Source organism: Lipophrys pholis (assembly GCF_963383615.2).
Source record: "Lipophrys pholis genome assembly, chromosome: 8".
NCBI lineage: Eukaryota > Metazoa > Chordata > Actinopteri > Blenniiformes > Blenniidae > Lipophrys > Lipophrys pholis.
The window spans coordinates 21,194,806-21,219,465 of NC_137630.1; the positions used below are offsets into that span (position 1 = coordinate 21,194,806).

Below are 24,660 nucleotides of genomic sequence, written 5' to 3' on the forward strand. Positions count from 1 at the left end.
TCAGGTCAGCTGGACTTGGTCATGTGATAAAAGGGCAAAACGTCCGACACCAAGTCCGGATGGCATGATTTAATTTGCTTCTTTAAAATAATTCAAAAGGTTTGAGCCAATCTGCCGCTGCCTTGAATGTCATACCTCCCAGTGTTACAGCTGTTTAGTCAACATTAGATCTCACATGTAGGCAGCGGCTGGCAGGTAACAATGGCCTCAGGTCAATAACAGTCTGGGGTTACGTCACATATTTACCCAACAGAGGGGGAAATGTCTGCAGTCTGTCTACACACAAACAATCGGTGCTGTTTTTAATCACAGTCGACGTTTGTGCAAAACACTGATTTGATAAGCGGTGTCACTAATATCCTCTGTAAATGAGTCAAGACGCCCACAGTTGGATGGTTATTTGCTAGCTGATAAACAATTATTAGCTCCAATCTGCAACATAGCCCACTTCATAATTACCAATTACGAGGTATAATAAAGACCGAGACAAGGGCAACGTGGATAACAAAGTTAGAGCTCTGCCAATAAGGGATTTCAAAATGTAGTTGTTGGTATTCACATGTGCTCGACAGAAACTGATACTTTGACTTTCATGGACTCTGAAATCTTACAGTCGAAGAGTTAGGGCTTCTTTTTTTTTTTCCCCCCTTCGCACAGAAGCTCAAAGATTTTTATTTCCTGGGACTGTGTGAAAACAAATCAAATACCTAGTTTAGTCATTTGAAGGGAGGATTTTATGAGCTCTGCAAGATGTCACCAAATGAAAGTGAGTTTGACCTTTCTTGAATATGCCATTATAAGAAGCTCAGAGCAGATATTCGTCACACTTATTGATATTTCTCCAAAAGATGTAGGAGTGTAGAGCCAAGGGAAAAAAGAAAAGAAAAAAGAAGTGCCCATCTAAACGGTAAAGAAGGCAGTTCTCTTATTAGAGCACCCATTTGCCCGAAACAGGGCTGCCTGCAGTGGATCTTGTGTACCGCAAGTGTGGCAGACTGTTCAAATCAGGTGGTACAATAAAAGAAACATAGTTCAGGACACCTTAAAATAATAATTAAAAAAAAACAAAAAAAAACAGGCCATCCAGATCTTGTAATCCCATCCGACACATCGCATTTACTGTAGTGTGTATTCCAATTTCTCCAGCTCATGTGTTGTTTTAATAAATGAGACTTTACACCATTGTTGAGGCTTTACAAATAGTATTACATTTTATTAATATATTTTCATAAAACAAGTTTAAGACTGTATCAAAAACTCAGTAAAAACATTAGATTTTTAACCATTTTTTCTTATGGTGATAGATATGAAATGTACATAATTCACATGTTGTGGTTTATTTGTTCCCCCATCACATTGAGATAATGCTTTCATTTGTTGTGATGGGCAAGTAAATGTTCTTTTATACCCTCACAAACTATAAACTCTTTTTTTTTCTTTTTTCTTTTTTTTTTTTAAATGATTGTGATCATAAATCTAGACATACAATTAAAAAATAAAATCATTTCCCACTCTGGCCCTCCCTTTCCACCCCGACTGGTTTTACTGATAAAACACTAACATTATGGAGTCATTTAATTTCACAGGCACACAATTATGTACATCCCCTCGTCCCCATGCCTCATGTGAACTGACAACAGACGGTGCACTGAAAACGGCAGTGCAGCCGCTGGAGGCAGAGCAGTGATGATACAGTACCAAGCCCACCCACCCATCAGACCAAGAAAACCACCCCAACATAAGACAGTGGATCCACCTTATTGGCAATGTCTCCGTTCCTCAGCCTGCTGTGAACCACAACACTCTAATGGCCTCTTTGTTATTGTTGCATCAACCTAAGGTTACCCCCTGACCCCGGACATCACCTTGGCCAAAGCAAAACCAGACATCTCACAGGCAGGTTTTAGTGGCACGCATTAACCAAAAGAAAAGAGAAACAAAACAAAAAAACTCAATTAGGCTACATCTACAACAGGCGTGGTCAGTGTAATGTCCTTTGTGATCAAGTACCAGAGGAATTTCAGTCATGTGGTGAGTTCAAGGATACAAAATATTTTTTTTTTCCCCGTTACCTCCTTATTGGACTACCACTTAATGCTTTCAATTCTGCGCAAGACACATAGTGCAAGGTTTAACAAGAATTTGCATAAGTGCAAGGTTTGCATGTTATTGTCGAGGGGGAGCAAAGCATAGAAGAGAACAGAGAAAGATCAATGTCTAAGAAACAAACTGATTTCTGTGTAAATAAAATGCTCCATGCTCAGTTTGGCATTTGTATTTCATTCCCCTCTAGAAATAACAGGTGCAAAATCTTAGTAAACCTAGCCGAAGGACAGATAAGAGTGATATAGAACTCATAAAGATTAACACTGTGAGGGAGAGCCTCGAGTCTGTTGTCATGGTGACATCTGCTCGAAGGCCCTGTGGGCTCCAGTCTTTCCTGCTTCGTTATTATTTTCTATACAATAGAAATAGTACATCGTTGAAGATAAAATTGACTCCTCGTGGCAAAAACAGACAAAAAAAAGGAATATGCAAGAAGTCAAAAGCAGATCTGAAGGACAGAAAAATAAGAGTGCTGGAATCACAAAATGTTTTTTTTATCCATTTGCTCTGTGCCAGTAGTAGAGTTGTACGATAGTCTTATCCATGATGGTCAAATATATGTGTATGGTTGCCTGCTCCTCTATAAAGTCAAAGCCGTTTCATTGAACACATGTAAAATTACTCCTGTAGTGTAGTTTGTGACAAGCATCCCTACATTGCACCTGCTTTCCAATCTGAAAAGCACCAGTGTGCGTTAGGGAGGCACGTAGGGGGGTGGTGACCGGTACGAGGTCATGTTCTTGGGGCGAGAGCCCTTCCCTTCAATGGGGACAGTAAATGGTGGTGGGGGCTGGTAAGGGGGAGCATTTGGATCGTCATCTTGATAAACCGAGTACTCCTCCAGCAGATCCTGGTTGAGCAGGGTACTGTGGGGGCCGGCCATGTTAGGGTACTCTGGAGGGGGGAGAGGGGGCTTCTCTTCCTGAAGGATAAGAGGGATGCTGGAGGATGGGGGCGATTTCGAGTCATCCAACTCATCAGCAAATATTATAGGAACTCCTTTCTTGATGAAGGTGGCTTGCTCCTCAATGGTCATTTTACCTTTGCGCTTCTTGCGGTAGCAGACCATAGCGATGATCCCAGCTATGAGCAGCAGGGCGGCGACCACAACAGCAGGAATGACCGTGTGCAAATAAACATCATCACTGCTACTGCGGCCCGTCCCAGGTGAAGGTGTAACTGTGGGAAGGACAGGTGGTGGTACCTCTCCAGGTGGGATGAAGATGTAGCTCTGGCATTTATTAGTACCACGGATCATAATGTTAATAGGCTTAAATTCAGGCTCCATGGCTTTGATGAAGGCTAGTTTAGGTGTTCCTTGTGGATCTGAGATCCTGTTGCTCATAGCTGTTATCTGTTCTTTAGGACAGGGACTCTGCTGCAGACTGTTATTGGTCCATTCCACTATGATGGAGCCCTTTGTGATGCTTCTCAGCGTCACTGTGCTGCTGTTGCGATCCCCAAGAGCATAAGCCAACTTTTTGGTCAATAGAATCTTCTTATGAACATCGTTGCTTAAAGTTTTAGGGTCACCATGGAAACGAGCAGTAAATATAACTGATGGCTTGTCATTTGTAGACCAGCGGTTGACTCGAACCTCAAATGCGTCCATGATGCTCTTTCCACCCTTATCAGTAGCCAACATGAAGTACTCGTGATTCCCCTCATGCTCCTCATCTGGAAGGCCGTACAAAAGCTGGATAGTGCTGTTGAATTGAATCCACGATGTTTCACTCACTGCTTCTTTGGGGGTTCTCTTCAAAGTCAAACGCAGCTTGTCTGTGGTTCCATCCTCTTTGTCGTAGAAGGCGTCAGATGCAATTTTCACCTCAAAGTAGGTGCCAACCCATGCAGTCACCTGATCGATCGGGTTACGAATCTCTGGATTCTGATTCAAATCTGGAGCCAGGGACAGAGGAGTTGTACGCTTTGTTGGCTTAGCAGTGGTGGACTTTGGTTCCCGAGGAGATGGGGTGGTAGTTCTGGTTTTCTTGGGTTTCCTAGTGGAAGTCGGTCTGGGTCTCTTGGTGGTGCTTGGTGGCGTTGGCACAGCAGTTGCCTCCACAAATGTAGGACGAGTCATAGTAGGCTGAATAGGGATGGTACTTGTAGTTCCGAGTACTCTGGTAGGTTGAGGAGGTCCCAAGACAGGTGTGTGGGCAATCTGATCCCTGACCCTCATTGTGGGCTTTACTGGAAGAGGCAGAGGACCTCTGACAGGGGGAGCAGAGTGGTCGGTTGCTGGGGCAATAGAGGGTGAAGTTGGAGTGGGAACAATACGTGAATGGGGCTCTTGGTGGACAGTTGGAGGAAGCAGGGAGGGAACTGGGGTAGGAGTATTATACAACTGCCGTCTGACTCGTTTCACTCCATGAGGTTTCTTATTGACAATGTGCCAGCCAACCACAGGGTATCCCAGCCTGGCTGACATGTTCCCATCCTTCGCAGAGGTCTGGACGCTGCTAATGTCGGGGATGCTGCCCTGATCGAGTGCACATCCAACTTTCCATGACAATAGTGCCCCGTTCTCCACTACCTTCTTAGCATTTCCAGGTCCCGCCATGAAAGCAGACATGTCAAATAGACGGTTGTTGACAACTGGGACCACCCTCATATGTTCCAGGGGCACATGGGAGAATTTTGTCATAATACTCAGTAACCTGACCCGCTGTTCTGCATCCATCTTTGTCAAGTCGGCATCCAGGATGACAGTGAGGACAGTGACAGGCTCCTCAGAGCCACAGGTAAAAGGCTGTAGGCCATTGATGTCAGATTGTAGAGAGAGCAGGGCCGGCTCAGTATCTGCTCGTTCTTCTGGGTATACTTCAATAGAGAAGACTGTACTGGGGAGCGCTTGGCTGCCGGTCTTCTCAGTTATCCCTTCACCTGACACCATTATATGATACACGCCTTTATCTTGCTCCAGAGCCAAACCTCTGAGAATGCAGTTTTCTCTATCCCAGTACAGCCAGGATGGTAAAGTCTCCTTTCCCATTTCGGTGAGCTTGAGAGAGGAAAGAGAGAAACACCATTACTGCTTTAAACTAGACAGATAAGATTAAAGTAGTAACAAAATGACTGATCTGAAGACAAATGGTGACAAGACATGTTGCAACAAGTTAGAGAGACTTCAGTGAAGCACTCCGTGAAGTGTATGACACCCAGAATTTATGACTTAAAATGCAGAATCACAGGTACATCTTCAAATATGAACGAGAAGAAAATTGGTTCGTTTGAATCAATTATACATTTAACCTTATTCATTTTCTGTCTTGGAGAGCAAGTGCAAGATTGCCTCGAAAAACCTCGCACAATAAATAAGAATTCAAAGCATGAACACATGAAATATCTTGAGAAAGCACAGCAATGCTTTCACTATCTCCCCTACCCTCCTTCCCCCACCCCCACCCCTCCCAAATCCATTCAGTTTATCAAATCTTGCCAAATATGAACAGGAAGCAGAGTGAGCTTCTATTCATAATAACGACTGTGCGAGTCATCACTCATCATTTTGAGTTATTACTGTATGACAGGATATCATTCTGCATCACCACTTGGGCCAATAATAATCTCATCTCATTCATAAGTCTGACTGGAACAAATTGCAACACAGTCAGCTTCTATCAGCAGTGATACAGTGATCAAAACTGAGCAGATAAATACAACATATGATGTATTTCTGCAGTAATAGACGATAGTTTGGCTCTCGCCTTCACCGTGGCCTACAGAGGAGACAAAACAAAAGTTTTTTTTTTATATATATACCTTCTCAGGACTGATTCTGTCAAGAATTGTTTTTTGAATTCTGTAGAGTTTTAAATGCGGGATGTATTTCCTTGAACCCACATTATATCTACAACAGAGACAACACATCAGATCCAAAAGGAAAAAACATTTTACCATATCATGAAACAATATTACCTCATTTTAGATTTGCTCACAATAACACATCTCAAAGTTGAGACTGTTTTATCACTATGTATCAGTTTCTCCTTTAATAGAAAATATTCTGAGGGCCAATAATTGTCTAGTTTTACTCCTGTATGACGGAGGATTCCTGCGGCTAAAGTTTGTTTTATGACGAGTTGAATGCTGTAATCACTCTTTCCACTGTAAAGCCATGCTGTTGTGACATCTATATGACATATAAAGTACATCTTCCTGCACCGTCTCGTTGAAGTATGTAAAGCCTATATTTTGACGGCGCCTCTCCAGATGTTTACGAGGCCTTCCCCTTCATCTCCACTGACGCAACCCGACATCAGAGATGCTAGTCTTTGACATGTGTGTTAACAGTAATGCAGTATGGCCGCTCTCCTCTTTCAGAACGGTTTATTATTTAGCCTTGGTCAATTTCAAATGAGCATTTGCCCGGTAAAGACTCAGTTGAATTGTGCCTACATACAGCTTCTTCTTTGCTACAGGCTGAATTTGTATTTGTGGATTGAAATGCAAACTGTATAATGATTTTTGGAAGTGATCTTGAGCTCATACAGGAGTTTCTGTATAATATTGTGTCTCTGTTTGAGACAGTTTAACCACTGCGAGCACCTAAATGTTAACTTTGGTTTTGCCACTTGTACATAATAGTTAGAAAAGTATTTACAAACTAATGTTAAAGAGCATTTTTTCCATATGTTGTATCACAATATTTGGACATAGTTATATGGATATTTGTGAGTGTCTGTGCACTCTGACACACTGTTTTTATGTTACAGACTTATTTTCTTATTCCATCACTATATCTTGAGTTTTGTTTGTGTTGCTTCAACTTTTCTTGAGGACATAGCATCAAATTAGAAACAAGCCAATATTTCTAAATGATAAAATGTCAACCAGTTCAGCCTAGTAATTGTTTGGTTGTGTCAAATTTACTTACATGAAAATGACAACCCATATGCGCAGGCCCGTGAGGAACCTTTAACTGGAACACCTGGCCCACGATCGCAGAGGAGTCAGGGATGCCAGTGTGCACTCCCCCATTCTTTGCAGAGCTATCTGGGACAACTGCAGGCGGCCCTTCGCCAACTGAGGATGCTGCGGCGTGGAGCTCAGAGAGCACAGAGGACTGCATGGAGGCCTCCAGCTCCACAGGTAGCATCTCGGGTATCATCTCCACCAGCGTCTCTTGCTGCTCCGGCATAGCACCATGCACCAGGGCAGCAAGCAGTCCTATTACTAAAGGGACAGTCCTGCATGAAAGAAGCCGGCTTCTTCCAGGATTCCCACCCCTCATGTCTCTCGGTTTACAGTGCATAGCAGTAGGCCTTTGGGCTGCCCAGCAGATGTCGATGAACAACTGGAGAGGCCTCATGCACTTAAGTCAGTCTGATAATATGCTTGTGGGTCAGACCCCCTAATGATTGGCTATGCTCACAAATGCACCGGTTTCTCTTTGTTGTCCTCTGCGATCCATGAAGAGATGTCTGGCAGCCTGTTAGACAGCCATGTCAGCCCGCTGTGGGAGGAACAGAAAAAGAAACAAACAAGTGTCACTCACAGTTCTACATATCAGCTCAAACATGCAAGCAGTGCTGCTGAGAACATTCCCGTCACTGCAGCCAGTTCATACTCAGCGGCTTCCTCAACTCTCTCCACCGTAGTACTATCACTGGGTACTATACATTACGCTCTAACTGGAGACTGCATTACGCAACTAACATCATAATATGGGAGTGTATGGCACTACAACAGGATATGAAGCAGCATTATAGTGAGGCATTTAAACTTCCTTTGCCTTTTCCAGACCTGATACTGAAACACACTGTTCGTAAGGGTAAAACTAACCTTAATTTATGAAACAACACAGACATTTTACTGACATGAATATCCAAATCTGATAAATACAATTATTTTCCCAAGGGGCTAAAATTATTCACATCATATATCTTTGTTTGACTCATAGAGCAACACAACAGCCTACATGTCTCATTCAATCTGCTGTCCCCAGAGGACCTGTTTGAAATGAAACTTAAAATTAACGACATATTACAGAGCAAATGTACAACAAAACAAATGCACACAAACTACCTCAGCAAATTTCTGCCAATCAAATCATTCAGTTTGTGCCAACAAGCCTAAAATGTGGTTTCCTGATTTTTATAGACATTAAATATACAGCCAAGCACCACTAAAGCTGTCAGTGATGATGCAAATTGACAATAATTTACAAGTTTGTATAAATCATTGTCTTGAGATATTAAGTGCCTGACATCTCAATTTACGACTCAATCCTGAGTAAACTATTATCATACGGGGGGGGGGGGGGGGGGGGGGGGGCTCAGACAGGAAAAGGGGCTTGTTTGTAAGAACTAATAATGAAACACCAGCTCCCAAAACACAAATACAATTTTCTAAATGTTAAACAGCAAAGCATCACCTGCAAACACATATTACTGCTTAGTTATGCCAACGCCATTAAACATTTCATCTCCTGTTTTGATTGCAAGCTGTTTTGAACGTTTAATCGAATAAACATTGTTTGGAAACACAAAGGAAGAAAGGGCACAATGATTGCCGACTGATTTCCATTTTTTTTGTCGTGGCATTTGGAGTTGTAGTGATTCTCATGAGATGCGGCAGTGTTGGGGGTTGTTAGTCCTGGTTGTAAGTTTTAATTAGGTGCCCTGGGGGTTGGATTAGAGTATCCATTGTGCTGACCTAGCCAACCCCAATCCTGTAGCACTCAAACGGGCATCAGTGGGTCGGCCATTTGCCTGGAATCCAAATGCCCGGCTGCTACGAGGCTGTGACGTCAACCAAGCGCTCTAAAAAGATGTCATTCACGAGAAAGCCTGTAGCTCGATCTCTGCCATGAAATCAGCCTATTTAGACTGAAACTGTCCATCTAAGAATGTTTTATGCCGTTTGAAGTAACCCTTGTAATATTTGGACGATTCATGAGAGAGACGGACAGTTAAAAACTGCAACGGAGAGGAGATCTCTGAGGAACCGACACAAATAACAAGACAGACATGAATATTGTTTAGTTCACATAGGTGCGAACACACACTTAGCCCTGGAGTTTTAGAGTAAGCCGTTAATTTTAATGAATGTAATCAGAGCGAGTCATTAAAGAAATCCATCATGCATGAAACTATATAGTTCACCGGTAAACTGTACGTCTCCAAATGCGCCGGCAAATAAATCTCTCAGCGACTCATTCTCTCTTTAACTGCTGCCACAATTAATTCCATAAACTTTGTTTAAGCCTGGACAACATCAAGAAAAATTACCATTCCAATCTAAATCCTAACAATAACACAATCGCTGCAGCTCTGACGTCTGACATTCAAACATCTGCTTTATCTCTGCACCAATGGGGAAATTACATCAAGTAGCTGAAAAACCAGGACACAATCCAAAAACGGCTCGATTCACTTTGACTTCCTACTGCATGAGGCTGTTTTTGTCAACTGCTGAAATCTATTTAATAAGGCTTGTTTGCGATTGGGGTATTCTGAGGGAGCGTATTAAAACAGCTGAATGACTGGATTTTCCCTGCTGGAAAGATCCTCAATAGATAACAGTGTTTGCAGGTGGGAGTCATCAGTATCTCTGTGGGCACTCAAAGAGTAATTCCTGCTGATTATGTGCAGACCTACATTCAGCAATTCATATGGGTGTATAGTTGTATGTAGTTGATCTTATTTTTTCTAAATCAGAACATCCCAAAAACACCACAAATCATCCACAATTTCTATTTACAGTGATGAAACATCTGTTCCCAAATTATGTTGTAAATAACAAGGAGGAAGCCTAAATTAGATGTAATCCTTGTATTGGCCAATGGCTATATTTGGCAACTTCCTCATTTTATTCCCATTGCTTCGAAATTAACCACAAGTCAATAACAATCACTGAATACATGATTAAAAAGCTTTGCAGTACACCGAGAAAGATGGTGGGTTTGAGAATTTATGAAAATGTCTGTTAATCACAAAAACACTTATGTTAAGTATCTCTTGACCGCTTTAGAATAGAATAGAAGTACTTTATCAATCCCAGAGGGAGATTCTTTGTCGCATTGCTCCACACTGAATAAATAAAATAGAAAGTTACCTATCAAATGAGACTGGCTGAAAATTAAACAAGTTATATTAAATATCAATATGTACAGGTTTAAGGGGTGTTATAGTCTATATGGAAACAGTTTCAATACTATTAAAAATTGATACTTAAATAATTACATCTGTAGGACTTCAGTAGTGTCTTACCTTTCAAAAAAATTCAACAAGAATCGCATCATCTGACAAGTCATAATAGTGAGGGGGAAAAAATAATTATCTTTCCATAAAACCAGAGGGTTGATTATCTCAATAAATGCTGTATAAAAAATGTAATCTTGGGAGAGTGGCAACAATTGTGTGTTGACTTGACAATATCTCCCTTTAAAGAAAAGTCAATAGCACTGTAGCGGTTTACGTCACCGTATTGCTCCATCTCAATGATTTCTGTGGGCTTTCCAGCAAAGCGTTAACAAGACTTCTGTTAACCTATAATTGCTACCACCGACTGACTTCTGTTAGGTTTCAGTACACTCCCAACAATAAGCACATATTACTTAATATGGTGTTTGTAAAAGCTCTGCAGTCATGTACAGCTCAGCCGGAGATGCTGAGACAGGCTGGCCCATTCCTCTCTCACAAAAACATGATTCATCCCTGCCCATAGTTCCACATACAAAAGGCAGTTTGAGTTCATTACTAGTCTGCCAGGAAACTCTGTGCTGCAACACCTCATGTCGGTGACTAATGAAACATGGAGGCTACAGTCTTCGGGGCAACACAAACAAGTATTCTGCATATACATTTTGTTCTCCTCACACAGTAAATCTCAGTGTAACTAGACTGCACGCTGGAGGAAACAATGATACAAACTATTCAGGACGACGATTCAATGAAACAACGCATGGAAATGTAAGGAGGTTTCAACTATAAATAAACTTTAGTCTCAACAATAATGACACAAAAGGATCTGCCTTTGTAATTTAATGTGTGCCACCCACTCACACAACGCACAAAGAGTATACTGACTCACGTCTCACCTATCCTATTAACTAGAGCGAGACAGGAACCCTATCTAGGATTTTCATCTGGTGAGTCGGTTCACTGGGATTTCTACCCCCATGCCCCCTTCGCACTGAAAAATATCTTGCAAGACACACGCATCTTCAAAAACCAACAATATGCAAGCTGAACAAATCCGTTGTTCGATTCATGTAGTCTCGTGTTTAAATGTAGAACATTAACATGAAAATAGGTTTTTAGCCATAAGCGTGATTTCATTGAGGAGCAGTAGCACTCACCTCAGGCTGTTGCCACACACACGAGAAAAAAACAACAACATCCCAGCATCAAAGTCAGCTCTCCACAATGTGGCCTAGATTTTATCATGTTCTCGTTTCGCCGTGTGAGTAATTCAAGTCAAACAACATCTCATTAAGAAACATAAAAAGCTTTCAATATGTTGACACGCTCCAACATGTACAAAACACAATGGAATCATTTGAAAGTGGGACTTGATAAGGTGTTTGAGCAGCAGTAATGAAGTTACGTGTCATCTGAGGAGAAGCCCAACCATCAACCAGCAGTTTAACAAACGGAAGAAATCTGTTTGATGCAAAGAGAATCGACCTTAAACTCCTTGCTTGAAACTAAACTTCATCACAAGCGCTCAGTCAAAAGCAAGTTCCTTGAAAAACACTGTGCATTAATGACATTTCAAAGTGCTCACAGGGGGAATTATTTCCCGTCATAGTTACTGACAAAAAAAGTTCCCTGGCATCAGCGTAGGGGCCGTGCTGTATGCCACTCTTTAAAATCTTAAGATGTGGGAGTTTCAAAGATCTCAGGATGACACCAAGACTTGTATCGAGTTGTTCTTTTTGATATACTTTGGAGATTTAAATCCATACTGATCTGTTCATTTTCCATCTAAAGATTCATCAAAACCTCAAGAGTTTCACTGAAAAAACCCTTTCTGTGGGTGGTAAACAGTACAAGGACGCAGGCTGGCGTGAGGGTGATTTCTGCTCATTTCACACCGAGGCCTGCACAATGGGGGGGGGGGGACAAAAGCGATTTACAACCACGGCACCCATACAGTCTGCAGTTCAACAGTAGTTAAAACTTGAAAACCATCAAAAATAATTAGGGCTCGGATGCACAGTGGCACTCAGGGCCAATTGAATTGACGTACCACATCCAGCAGCCTCTAGATAGTGCATGAGCTGAATAACAAACATATCCACAAGACAAGCTTGCTTTGCAGTTGGATGTTTCCCTTGCGTTGCCCTCCACTCTGTGCAACAAAGTAATGAAAAATGTGGAGAGAAAACACAAAATCGGTCTCGGCCGAGTGAGAGTCTAACCTGGCATGGTGACCTGAGAGCAACTCGTTTTACGCTACAGGGAAACTACTGTCTGCTGTCAAAGCCCAGAGCTCAGAGTCAAGACATCATTTTGTATAGTGTTTTTTTTTTTTGGGGGGGGGGGGGATTGAGAGCCTATCACACACCAAGGAAAAGTGGAGCTTTAAATTTAATCGATCTTTCCTTATCAATAGTGTTACAGACACACACACACCCAAAAAAAAACACTTTGACTTTGGCCAGTGACTAATAATCAATATATACAGACTGATAACACTTAAGAAGCTTTTGTAGAGTAAAAACAGTAAAAACAGGACAAACCACAAGGAGGCTGTAATTCCCTAAAAAAGCTAAAGGCTTATCGGTATTGTAAACTTTAGGTGTAGAAATTAAACTAATCTAAGATGATAAGAAACTTAGGCTAGACACAGATCCTCTGAATAATCCCAGTGTGTTGCAAAATAAAGTGAATTATATGAAGATTATTAGCCAGCGTGTATGAAGATACCAAGGCTGTGCAGGCACGGTTGATTCACTGTTTGGATAAATACAGTTTAATCTAAAATCCACCAGCTGTTCTTTGACTTCATTTAGTCGTGTGAGCTGATTTACAGCTGCAGCTGCTCATGTTTGTGAGATTAGGGGTTTTTGTTTACTCCCTAATACAACACCAGATTACAAGCAGAGCTAATGAACTGCTGCAGCATCTAAATGCGTTTCTATACTCACCACAATTAGCTTTAATAGGAAAAGAAAAAAAAAGCCTAAACAACCCTCCCTTTTAAAACAATGCATCGACACACAACCTGCAGTAGTAGATGGACACAAAGTGTGGAGATGGATGTGATAAAGAAGCTTGAGATGATCGAGATTAGTCGTTTTTTTTGAGGGGGAGACAATAGCGAGCAGTTTGTTCCCCTCTCGCTGGTTTACAGCTGGCGTTAGCTCCAGCGTTAGCCACCGGGCCCGCTTCACATGCCCCGGTTTTGTTGGACTCGGTGACGGAGGCCTTTGAAAATGATGGAAATCAACCTTGATAGAACATCCAGCCCCGCACTGACGATAAACTCCAGTTTTATGGAGGTTCCGTTGCATAAGGCGGAGGAGTGGATGCAGAGAGAGGCTGGTTGCTATCCGACCATCGCAGAGATGCACCTGTTTTATTCTAGGCGGAAACAAGCGGCGAGCTCCCGCTGCTGGGGCTTCGACACCAAAATGCTCCCCCGGCTCTCGTAAAATATCCGCCAAGAGTTCACACATCCGAGCTGTAATGTCGAATAAAACGGGAGTTAATGTGACTGGGCTCGGTGTCAAGCAGCGGCGTTCGCCGGAGCCGCCGAGCGGGGCTAACTAAACGAGCTAACGGCGGCGGCGGGGCAGGCTGCAGACAAATCCGCCTCTTTACCTGTCCTGTCCGCGGAGGAATGCCCCGAGACTACTCCTCCAAACCTGTCCGCACCGCGCGGGGGCCGAGGGGGGCATTTTTACTGAGAGCAGCCATGAGAGAGCGACAGGAGCGAAAATCCAAACTGACCTTGTTAGCGAGCTAACGTTAGCTAACCGCGCCGTGATGTCTCCTCTCGTAGCCCGGAGAGCGCAGCCGAGGCTTCCCATCCAACACCCGCTGCTGCCCCCTCAGAGCCGCACACACATGTGGGGATGGGGAGGAAGGGGAGGAAGAGGAGGAGGGCACCTGGGCTCAGGAAGCGGGGCAACCGGAGTGTCCCCGGTCCGGTTCATGTACAGGTGGTCCACTCCGCTGATGCTGGCTGCTGGGCTGTGTGTGTGTGTGTGTGTGGGGGGGAGTGTGCGTGTATGTGTGTCTGTGTGCGTGTTCTCCCCGCACACAGGTCTACAGGTTGAGGCCAGTCCTGTGAGCTCTGTGCGGGGTAGGATGACTCCTCCTCTTTCGTTTAGACACATGCAGGTGAAAACATCCACCTACATACCTGCTTTCGTCATTACACATTCAAACCCCGACTGCAGCACTTTGTCTAAACCAGGGTTCTGCAACCTTCAAGACCAAAAGAGCCGTTTTTGTCCGAGAAATCAAATTTATCTGGAGCAGCAAAGCACATTTAACCTATAAAATGACGCTGAAACAGATTCTAAAGTGGCTTACAAAGTTTTGATATATGAGCATAAACTGTGTCTTATGTAGCATCTATGAAGTTTCAATTACGATTTAGGATGGCGAACACTTCATTACAAATGCAGCTGTTTGTGTAACTGATTTTAGAGGTTTCAAGCTTCCTTTTCAGTAATTTTGAGACAATTCTGACTTTTTAACAATTTCAACCATTTTGGCAATCTTTGTTGCAGATTTGTGTGTTTTTTCCTCCTAATTTATAGCCTTTTTTCTTTCAAAAATCCTAGTAATTTTAGGGTTTTATATTAAAGCAACTCCCCCCCGCCCATTTCTTGTGGCTTTAGCTATTTCCCCACTTCTAACCATATTAGTTGTGCGTTATTTCAAAGCCCCTTTTTAGCCGAGAGTTCAAAGTCATTTTGAAAATGATTTTGCGTGTGTAAATAAAATGAAAACAAGATGCAATGTTTTTGTAGGTATCATTTTGTTGACAGGTCCAGGGAGCCACTACAGACGGGCCAAAGAGCAACATGTGGCTCCGGGGCAGCTGGTTGCAGACCCCTGGTCTGTATTGATGGGAGGATGAATGAGATACTCCCTGAAACACATCTTACATCTATTGGTTTGGATGAGGGAAATCTATTTGAGTATTCCTGTAAGGCGTCCAGCACCCCACTTCATCTTATTTAGGAGAACATTCAAAACCATTTAGCAGCCCTTAAGTTTTATATTTAAAAACCTTCAGATCACTGGAATAATTCATTACAGGTTTTAAAAATCAGTTACGTTTTGAAATCTCAAAAAAAAAAAAAAAAGGACAGTCTCTTTTATGTTTGACATTTTGTAAGAAAACTCATTGGCTGTCTTATGCTGGGCACCATATCTGTTATTTATTCAGGAGGTATTAAAGGGAGACGACAAACATACAGAAAAATACACACCGAGTAATATCTCTGCTGTCTCTCGGGGCTCTAAGCCAACAGATTCTCACACAACCTTTATCTCCTACCATACAGACAGATTATTTTAGTTTGGAGTTTTACAGTAAGTATTGCAAGAAATATAAATGAGGTAATTCATGTGTTGTTGTTTGTTTAGTGGTGAGCACTCTCACCTCATCCCTGCTGTCTGTGCTGTTTGCATGGTCACCCTATGCACAAGTGTTGGTTTTTTATAGGGTGCTTTGCTTATCTCCAACAACCTATATTGTCCCTGATTGCTGTTGTTCTGTGATGGACAGGTGACCTGTCCACAGTGTACTTAATAATGATAAAGCAGTATAGATGTAAAGGTTTACCCCATCATGTTATCAACAGAATAAGGAATATTACAATGTGTGAATGTTTCTTTATTTAATTATGTAAAAGAAAACCTCTGCGTTTGCTTCACATCCTCCCTTTTACTGGATCCTTGTGCACCCGAGTGGATTGTACATCCATTTACTGTTTCTTCCAAACGCAATGAAATGATGCGGGGCAGTATGCCACAAAAGAAATTTGTTATGGGAAAGTTGTTTGTCTTATCAAGAATAATGTGCAATGTTTGCAGTCTGTGTTTCAAGGATGACCTGTGCCACCACTTTTGTAACCTTCAGTGTCTGGAGAACAGACATGCACCGGGCATTTCAAAACAATTCAAACCTTTAAAAAGCCGCTCTCCAACTTTTATTTCAGGCAAATCTCACAGACATCCGTTAAGGTTGGACTGTGGCCTTTTTGCAAAAATAAACTGTTGAAGTTTGCTTCCAGTCTGATTCTGAGTTTTTTTCTGAGGAAATTCTGCTAACAGAAATCCAGCTCCACAAATGTCCATAGGGTGTCCTCTTACCTAACAGCACAGTCAAACTGGACAACGCACTGCAAAGGTTGTTTGAGTTTAATAGAAGTGTGTATTTTTGATAAGTGCACTCACTTTACTTTCCAGTAGATTTGCTGTGTGAAAGCATAATATACATGAATCAGGTTAGCAGATTAGTGAAATCAGGTTAACGGCTGCTTGTTTAACAAAGCAGAAAGTCTTGTAAAGGGGCTTGAGAAGGGCTCACGGTCTAAAGGTTACATTTTTCCAAAGGAAAGATTACCAACGAGCAGTTGTTTTCTGTTTGCACAGATTGTAGAAATGGTTTCACTTCACAACACATTTCCGCCTGTTCCAAAACAATGAACCCGTCAATATGTATTTTGGTATTTGGAAAAAGGATATCGCAGGTGCAAATCAAATTTCAGAGGAAACCAACGTCGGCTGCTGGGTATGTTGTGGAGCTGTATTAGTGTTTGCAGCAATGTGCATCTGCGTCAATGCATTGGAGAAGCTCAGGGATGTTAGTCACAAGATGCAAGCATGTGGTTGTTTGAGGTCAGATGTTGAAAGATGAAACGCTGTCTGGTCAAGTCTGAAGTGTGTTTACCCAGGAAGCTCATCAATGCATCAATATGTCAAATCATCAGAAAAAAATCTTGAGTAAAATTGAATGCAGTCGCTGCCTGTTACTCAAACTATTGTCATCGCAGGCCGGGAAAAGTCCATATTGATTTTGTGTAGCTGCCATTGATATCACGTCTGGATTTCTGTCATTGCGATTGATTCCTGGAGATCATTTTTCTTCACCTTGACAACATCTGATTCTCCTCTTTAAAGGTGCTAAAGGCAGGTACAAAGAAGGTGACGCTCCCTGGTTAGAGAATGACTGCTTACATTCGCCTGCATTATTAAAGTTTTAAATAGGGCAGGAGTCCTGTTGGGGAAAATACACGAAAGAGGAAGGAAAACTTTAAAAGAAGAGCACGTCTCCTCGACTGACAGCCAGTGGTGAAGAGAAGACAAGCAGCACAAAACAAAGCAACAATCACACACTGCCAAGTAAAACCGACAAATAAAACAATGAAAAAAGGCATTATTGTCATACGCTTTGCCAACAAACGATCAGACATCCTTTACATCCCACAAAAAGGTTTGTTTGAAAGATCTGTTGCCATTTATACGATGTCATCATCACATATAATCACGAACAATAAAGTGTGTAAATATCTTGGAGCAAAAATTGATGTGCTGTTCGTGGCAACAAAGACCGGTCCTTCATTTACCAATAAAACCTTTGGCAGGCATGGGTGGGATTTTAAAACAGAGAAATGGAGCCTGTCGGTAACAGTTCACAGAGCTGTCAATCATTCCAATCTCTCTGACTCCTTGTTCACCCCTACAAGCCAACAGTACGGAAAAAAGGAGCATGCATGTTTTATTGACATGTAAAGCTGAGAGGGTGTATCGGAAATTGAGTATCTGAATATGTGAAAGTGGGGCAGTGAAGAAAAAAAAAAAGAGCTTAGGAATTGGCTTCTGAATATGTGTAAATAAATGTTCCAAATGTTTGGGGTTTTTTTTAACTGCGGGCTGCATTTACTCATTACATAACACATTCAGGCTAATTCTCTATTTTTTTCCTGTAATTATGTTACACCTAATTGTCTTTAAATTGAATGAATACAACCATCTGCACAGGAATCATATGTAAATTATAGATCTGTGCCGGTTGAGAAAAAAATAAATGCATTTAAAAGCTGTCGCTGTCCTCTCATGCTTTTGTTTACACTTCAGACAAATGAGGGATTTTTATTGCAAATACATCGCTCACCTTTCATTTTGACAAACGCATATATACAAGAACGCTTGCAGGTCCACTAGACCATGATCGCCCCACCGCAGAGAGGCTTTCATGTGATTGCACATATCAGCCTGACTCTTGATGTGTGAGCACACAGAAAGAAGAGAGGATTAGGAATCAGCTGACTCCCCACATTTTCTTCCAAGTGACTTATTAGAAGGGTTATTCTGAGCGGTCTGCTGGACTGCTGAGGGGCTCGGCTGAGTAGTGAGACCCTCAGTGAAGCCAATCTCTCTCGCAATAGTAGATTACTTCAGACAATCCTTCCCGGCTTCAGCTAGTAACAAGTGGAAACACCTTCTGTTATTCTCATCACAGGTCTCCCTTTTCCACCCACAGTTTTCTTTCCACAAACATAATTCAGTGTCTGTATGAGTTTTTGTCGTCTTCAGTCAGTACTTCAGTCTTTTCAGGGATCATTTATTTAAGATCAGCAGCGAAACGCTTCAAACATTGTTTCAGGAAGACTACTTTTACCTGTTAAAGGTTATGTTTTTGGTCTGCGGTGGGCGTATGCCTTCTCGGTAACTTGTCGTTTTCAGCTGATAATAGAACAGAAAGAAGGAGGGTTTTCTAAACCTCAGTTCTTTTCCTGTGTGTACCTGCCCCTGGTTATCTGTTCTTGCTGTTCAGCGCAAATTTGATTTTTCAAGAGGTACCATCATCACTTGTGCATGTTTACTCTAAAACAGATTGCCAGCGAGCCACCACTCTGTGAAAACATGCTCCTGATGTAGGAGGAAAACTAATTATTTACCGGATGCTTTGTCTTGTTCAAAAGCTATCTGAGACTTGATGGTTCAGCTTGTCATATTCACATGTATCGAGTGTAAATTAATCCCATTCTGGCCCTGTTGAGGCAAGTTAGCTGATAATCTGTAAATTACACTGCGTAATTAAACTCCCATCAGAGATCCCGAAGGCAATTACAGGAGACTGGACAGTTGTGCACATTGGACCAGAGGCAAATCAAACTACTCCATTACAGGGCAAGCGTCAGCTCTTGAAAAGACCTCCAGCTAAATGATAGTGTGAAAAGCCCCCTAATGACCACTGTGACTGGGGTAATAGCTTTGTTATCAGGGACAAACAGACCTAATGACTCAGAAACACATCAAGAAAACATCAGCAAATATAGAAATCATCAAATGAAATGGCCACAAATTGACCCCAATAAAGAAGAGGGGGGAAAAAAATTAAAGGCTGAAAGGCCCTCAATGGCACTTAAATGCACACTGCAGTTACCTGAAACACCCACAAAGCAATCACACAGGTCCCTAACATGGTTATAATCTTAAACACAACTCCAAATCAGCCTTTAATGCTTTCTAACTACAATGGTGTGTTCCTCTCATATCAACTCACACACACACAGGAGGAATATGCAAACTCCACATGGAGAACCGATTTATCTAGTCCAGTGCTGTCGTTAGGATTTTGTCTTTCGCCAAAGAAATAACATCGACTACCAAGTCCAACAAAGTTTGTTGGTTTCGTTGTTGTACAGACAGACAATACCAAGAGGGCAATTCGTAAAACTCAGGAAGTTAATTTGTTTGTTGTCTTACAAAAATTATACTAACGCAAATAACCCTAAACAGTTGGGTAAAAATAGCTGCCCTTGTGACAGCTTAATCCCAGATCATGTTCCAGCGTGTGAACTTTTGGTGACATTTCTGCTAAAAATCACAATCAGACAAGTTTTTTGTTTTACTGGCTATTTTGACAGCAGGAATAAATGCAGTGCTGTTTCTACTTCTACATTTACACATGTTCTTTCGAGTATGAGTATATTCAGGCTGTAAACCAACAGAGCTTTAGGTAGCTGGGCGATGCAACTCATAATGTTCTGAACGATGAGCCCAAAGCACTGAAAACTTTTTGCAATAGTCCCCATCTTGGCTACGCAGTGCACACACCTCAGAATACAAAGAGCAGCTATTCACTGGCACCAATCCTCCATTTTCACTTTGCTCGGGACATAAAAGCCTTAATTTTTTTCATGAAGCCGAGCAAACAAAGCCAGAAGATAATTTAGTGTGTGAGGGGGTCAAATATCACAGTCTTCATTTCCAGGAAGCGCTTAGCTGCATTATCTGATTTAAAGCACTAATACACAGCTGATTTATGCACCATGCAAGAGGTGCACAGTGTGAGGCAGAGCTTTATTCTTGTTTTTTTGTCCCTGTAGGTAACCTTAGATGTCAGACTTACCTATAGTGTGTGTTCTCTGTATCTGGAATAGTCCAATCCCTGTGAGAGTGACAAGCCTGTTCAGTGTAACCTGAGTCTGTGTCCTCTTCTGTTACCGCTCTGGTCTAGATAATCATCACCTTCCTGTGTTTTCTGTTCTCAGTGGGCTAAGAGATTTATTAACTAGCAAGAGCGCGTCAGGTCTCAGGAATGTGCTCCAGTTTTCTCCATTGGACCCGACGGTGACTGGCACTCACACCTAACGTGGCAGGCAGCTCCGTCTCTCTAAGTCTATGTGGGCTGCCAAGTGTGTGGTGCAGCGCTCCTGCTTAATATCTGTCTGAGGCCCTCGGCATGGGGAGGATGGAAATGGGGGGGAAAGTGAGGAGACCCAAGACTGGGTCCCAGGTGTGCACTTAACACTACCTATCAATTCCGGCCTGGGGTGAGCGAGACTACAAGACAGATCAAATCATGACTCAGAGCTGGAGGATGCATTTCACCCTGCCTTATTGCCTGGCTGGTCACATGGTAACAGTTCAGACTGAGATGGAATGAGTCAACTGCTATGGGAATCACAGCCACACATCCATCCAGGTGATATGTGGGAGAGTGTGAATTGAATCGAGACTCCAGGGCATCACTCACTATCCCGTACTGCGGTCACACAGCTGAATGCCATGGTTTGGTTACCAGCTGAACGATTCTTCAATTATGGAGTGGAGTCTCTACAGATGTTTTTCTTTAACCAATAATAACCAGATAATGCTCATTCTAGTGCATACCAAAGATTAAATATTCAGTTCAATCAGGACACACTGAGCCATATCACAAACAAAAGTTTTGGTTTACAACTAAAAGTCCCTCCATTCATTCTCATTGCACTTCCATGCAGATCATTTCGGTAGATATTTTAGGACTGCGTTGCAGGCACAGCATGTTAAAGATCTGCCCACATATTTTCTGCCCAGTTGTAGAAACTAGCCACTTCTAGGTTTTAGGTTTCTTGACCGACTGCATGACATTGGTGCAGGATGAGTTTTTGTTCCCACAATGTGCTGATTTTCAGCGGACTCAATTTCTCCATTTGATTGATTTGTGCAGTACATCCTGTACGACTGGCTGCCACGGAAATCAAAGCAAAAATATTTCCACCCACATACTTGACAGGTGACAAGTTTCTTTTTTTTCTTCCCCTTTTTCATTAGTTGTGCTTCTTTCTTCTCCTCCGACCATGTCTTTGTTGAGGAAGCAGAGTTCTATTTTACCTTTAACTTCAGACACCTGTGACAGAGATCCAGGACAGTTTGATTTCGGAGGAGCTTTCCATTGGTCCTGTTTGTGCGAGTCTTGCTGTTTGGTGAAACACTGCACCACCAGAGCCATTTCTGTGCTTCCATTCCTTAACACGGGTCTTTTGAAGTAAAACTGATGTGCAGTTTTGGCTTTCTGCACAGCAGACACAGTTTTATTTGAACGCTTTCTTGTTCTTCCAGGTCCTGCCTTGACATGGCATTTTGGACAAGAGGAATTACAAGCTGGAAGTGCCTTGATATCTGTTTTGGAGTCTTCCTCTACTTTGAAGGATTTCATATCCCCAGACTGAGGCTCAGAGTAACTCAGGATGTTGGACAGTGCCACAAAGTTTAAAAGCTGTTGAACCAACATTACTTCACTGTTTCTGAAGAAAGTGTAGGACTAGTATTAATGAAAGTCCATTGTAGCATGAATTTATAGATTCGCAAACATCATGGTTAGAAAAATGGGTTCGTATTTCTTGAAATAAAAATATACTGTATTTGGAAAAAGGCAGAATTTGCCCATTTGAAATACTGTTTGATGTTTTATTTAGCTTTTTACTTCTTTTTACTTGGACGTAAAAAACAACAAACGTAATGTGCCCAGGAGTGGCCAAAACTCTGCATACATATATCTTTGATCAGAGGCAGTAAGAAAGAATTGCAGCATGTGAGGCTGCCTATTATGTGTCTCCCCATATCCACCCACTGCTTGGTCCAAGGCTGTCTGTGCTGCTGAGCTTTTGCACAGGGACCCTCTGTGATACGGCAGAGCTCACAGTGCAGGGAGCATGGTGCCGATGCCAAAGTCCTGTTATCCAAATCCGTCGGCACTGTCTCATTTACCAGATAAGAGGCTAATCTACAGGGTGGGCAGGAGATAGACCCTGAAATACAAGGCCTTTCTTGTCGCTTGCTCGCCATTCTACGCATTCCTGGGATGTGTACAGGCATGTGCAGACAAACAAAGCCTTGAGGATCTTTACCCTTTATCCCTCCAGGCTCAGACATACTGTTATGGATTGTAAATCACAATGTATTTGTTCTATTTATCTGTTGAATTGCTTTTGTTCTCACAGATATGAAGCACAGCTGCCACTGAGGCACGTTCTCTCTCTTTTTAATTTTTTGATGTTAGTAAACAAAGTATAGCAATGCAGAACATTACAATGTGTAAAGACTGACCTTAATAAAACAAATATGTGAGTGAAGACATATGAACCCATACTCCAATTGATAGAAAATATTCTATGCTGTGAGTGTACCTGAATAAACATGATGATCTGATGATCTGCAACCGGGTTTGTCAAGACAAAGGAGTTCTACCATGAAAACCTAAACAATAAGTCTTTCGGCACCTTACTGTCAGACACAAACTAATATTTTCTGCAATTTCAATTGACAGTAAAAAGGCCAAAGTCATCCACATGTCCACAAAACAAACGTACATCAATATCTCTTCAGTGTTGGCAACTGAAGTGGGTCTCCCTGATGAAAAAGCAAGCAACATGGGAGCACCTGGCTTGTTTTTGATTCTAAATGCTGAGAGATTTCAGTAATTATCAGAAAGTTTAAGGTTTAATGCGGAGCTTTAATATCCAGCTGAGCCTTTCTGCTGCCAGCAGCAGAACATTAACCTCCAATATAAATGCATGCAACTGAATTGTGCCCACCAAAAGCACTGAATGGGACAACAAATGGTTAAAAGTGATGAATAAACAATGGTTTCAATAATTGAAGCCCAGGGGCACAAAAGTAGGCCCAAACTGGCACGCTAACCAGCTCTGTTGCAGAGTGTTTCTTGCACATTGTTTTTGTCCCTTTGTTATTTGCACATTAGTCTCTGTTCTGTATGTCAGGTCTTTGTCACTGCAGATCATCAACACAGATGAAGGCCCAGCTCAGGACAAAAACATTTATACCCTGTCAATAAATGAAGTGCTTGTTAATCGGGAGCTGAAGTCAGAATTGGTGCCTATGTTTTTAATACCAATGTCAGCAGCACACACAAGATCTCTGATGGGTCAACCACTAACCTTCACAACTCATCAAAGCTACACAAACACATCCAAACAGCTGCTGGTGGTGCACTGTTGAGGAATTGTGCCCAAAAACATCATTGTGCACAAGCACAGATCTCATTACCTGTTTTTCCCCTTCAGTGCACGTTCAAGATCAAAAGCTGTTTGAAGGTGCTTTTCAAACCTGACACATGAAACTCAGCAGATAGTTTCTCTCTGAAGTTACACTCGAAAGCTTTGATGGGGTCCTGAGATAGGAAATTATCAGCAAGTTATGTTAAAAGTTTCTTTTTTATGTTTCGGTCTCCCAAATGAGCTACAGCGGGTGGCTGTCAGATGGTGGACTGGTCATCCCCCACTCACATGGTTGGAGGTTCGAGTCATCATCTTGCCCTGTTCATAAATCAACAACCCCAGTGTGTGTGTGTGTGTGTGTGTGTGTGTGTGTGTGTGTGTGTGTGTGTGTGTGTGTGTGTGTGTGTGTGTGTGTGTGTGTGTGTGAATAGCTGAAAGTGGCTTATGGTGTAAAAGCACTTTGAGACTGTGAACGAAAAAAATATATTTTTACCAATTTGAAAATGCAAATTCAAGTTTTACTTAATGCAGTCTGCATTTTGTTGACAGTAATTAGAGACATTTCTGGGGCTTTCATAATCTATGAATTGTAGGATAAGTTATTTCCAAGTCTTATTCCTCCTTCCACTTTTGCAGTTTTGTGTTTTCTTTGCTTTCTTCACACTTCTATGTAACGAATGCCAGAACTTCCCACACTTTTAACCATACTTATCAGATTGGGTTCCTGCCTACAGGCTGTTTCCAGCCACAACACTAGAAACTGTATCATCATAATGTTGCCTGCACTGCACAAGTGTGCACCTGCAGATGACACATTATACTTTGGCCTGTTGAAGACATAGCCT

The 24,660-nt window shown here is 42.1% G+C and overlaps 1 protein-coding gene across 2 annotated transcripts; it reads right to left on the bottom strand.

Moving 5' to 3' along the window:
* Window positions 1-1,193: 1,193 nt before the first annotated feature.
* LOC308113874 (dystroglycan 1-like) lies at window positions 1,194-20,574 on the bottom strand. Of its 2 annotated transcripts, none has more exons than XM_080470405.1 (3): window positions 20,443-20,574; window positions 6,986-7,564; window positions 1,194-5,110 (listed from the first exon to the last, which is right to left on the bottom strand). In XM_080470405.1, the coding sequence occupies exons 2-3, from the start codon at window positions 7,418-7,420 to the stop codon at window positions 2,801-2,803; spliced, it is 2,745 nt and encodes a 914-aa protein (XP_080326531.1). In that variant the 5' UTR covers window positions 7,421-7,564; window positions 20,443-20,574; the 3' UTR covers window positions 1,194-2,800. The 2 variants fall into 2 exon arrangements, with proteins under 2 accessions (XP_080326531.1, XP_080326530.1); XM_080470404.1 differs by lacking the exon at window positions 20,443-20,574 and adding an exon at window positions 14,013-14,332.
* Window positions 20,575-24,660: the final 4,086 nt, after the last annotated feature.

Coding starts and splice junctions, on each gene's coding strand:
- LOC308113874 (XM_080470405.1), bottom strand. CDS start 7,420: ATGAGGCCTCTCCAGTTGTTCATCGACATCTGCTGGGCAGCCCAAAGG. Junction 5,111..6,985: donor ATATGGGTTGTCATTTTCAT/GTAAGTAAATTT, acceptor TCCTCTCTCAAG/CTCACCGAAATGGGAAAGGA.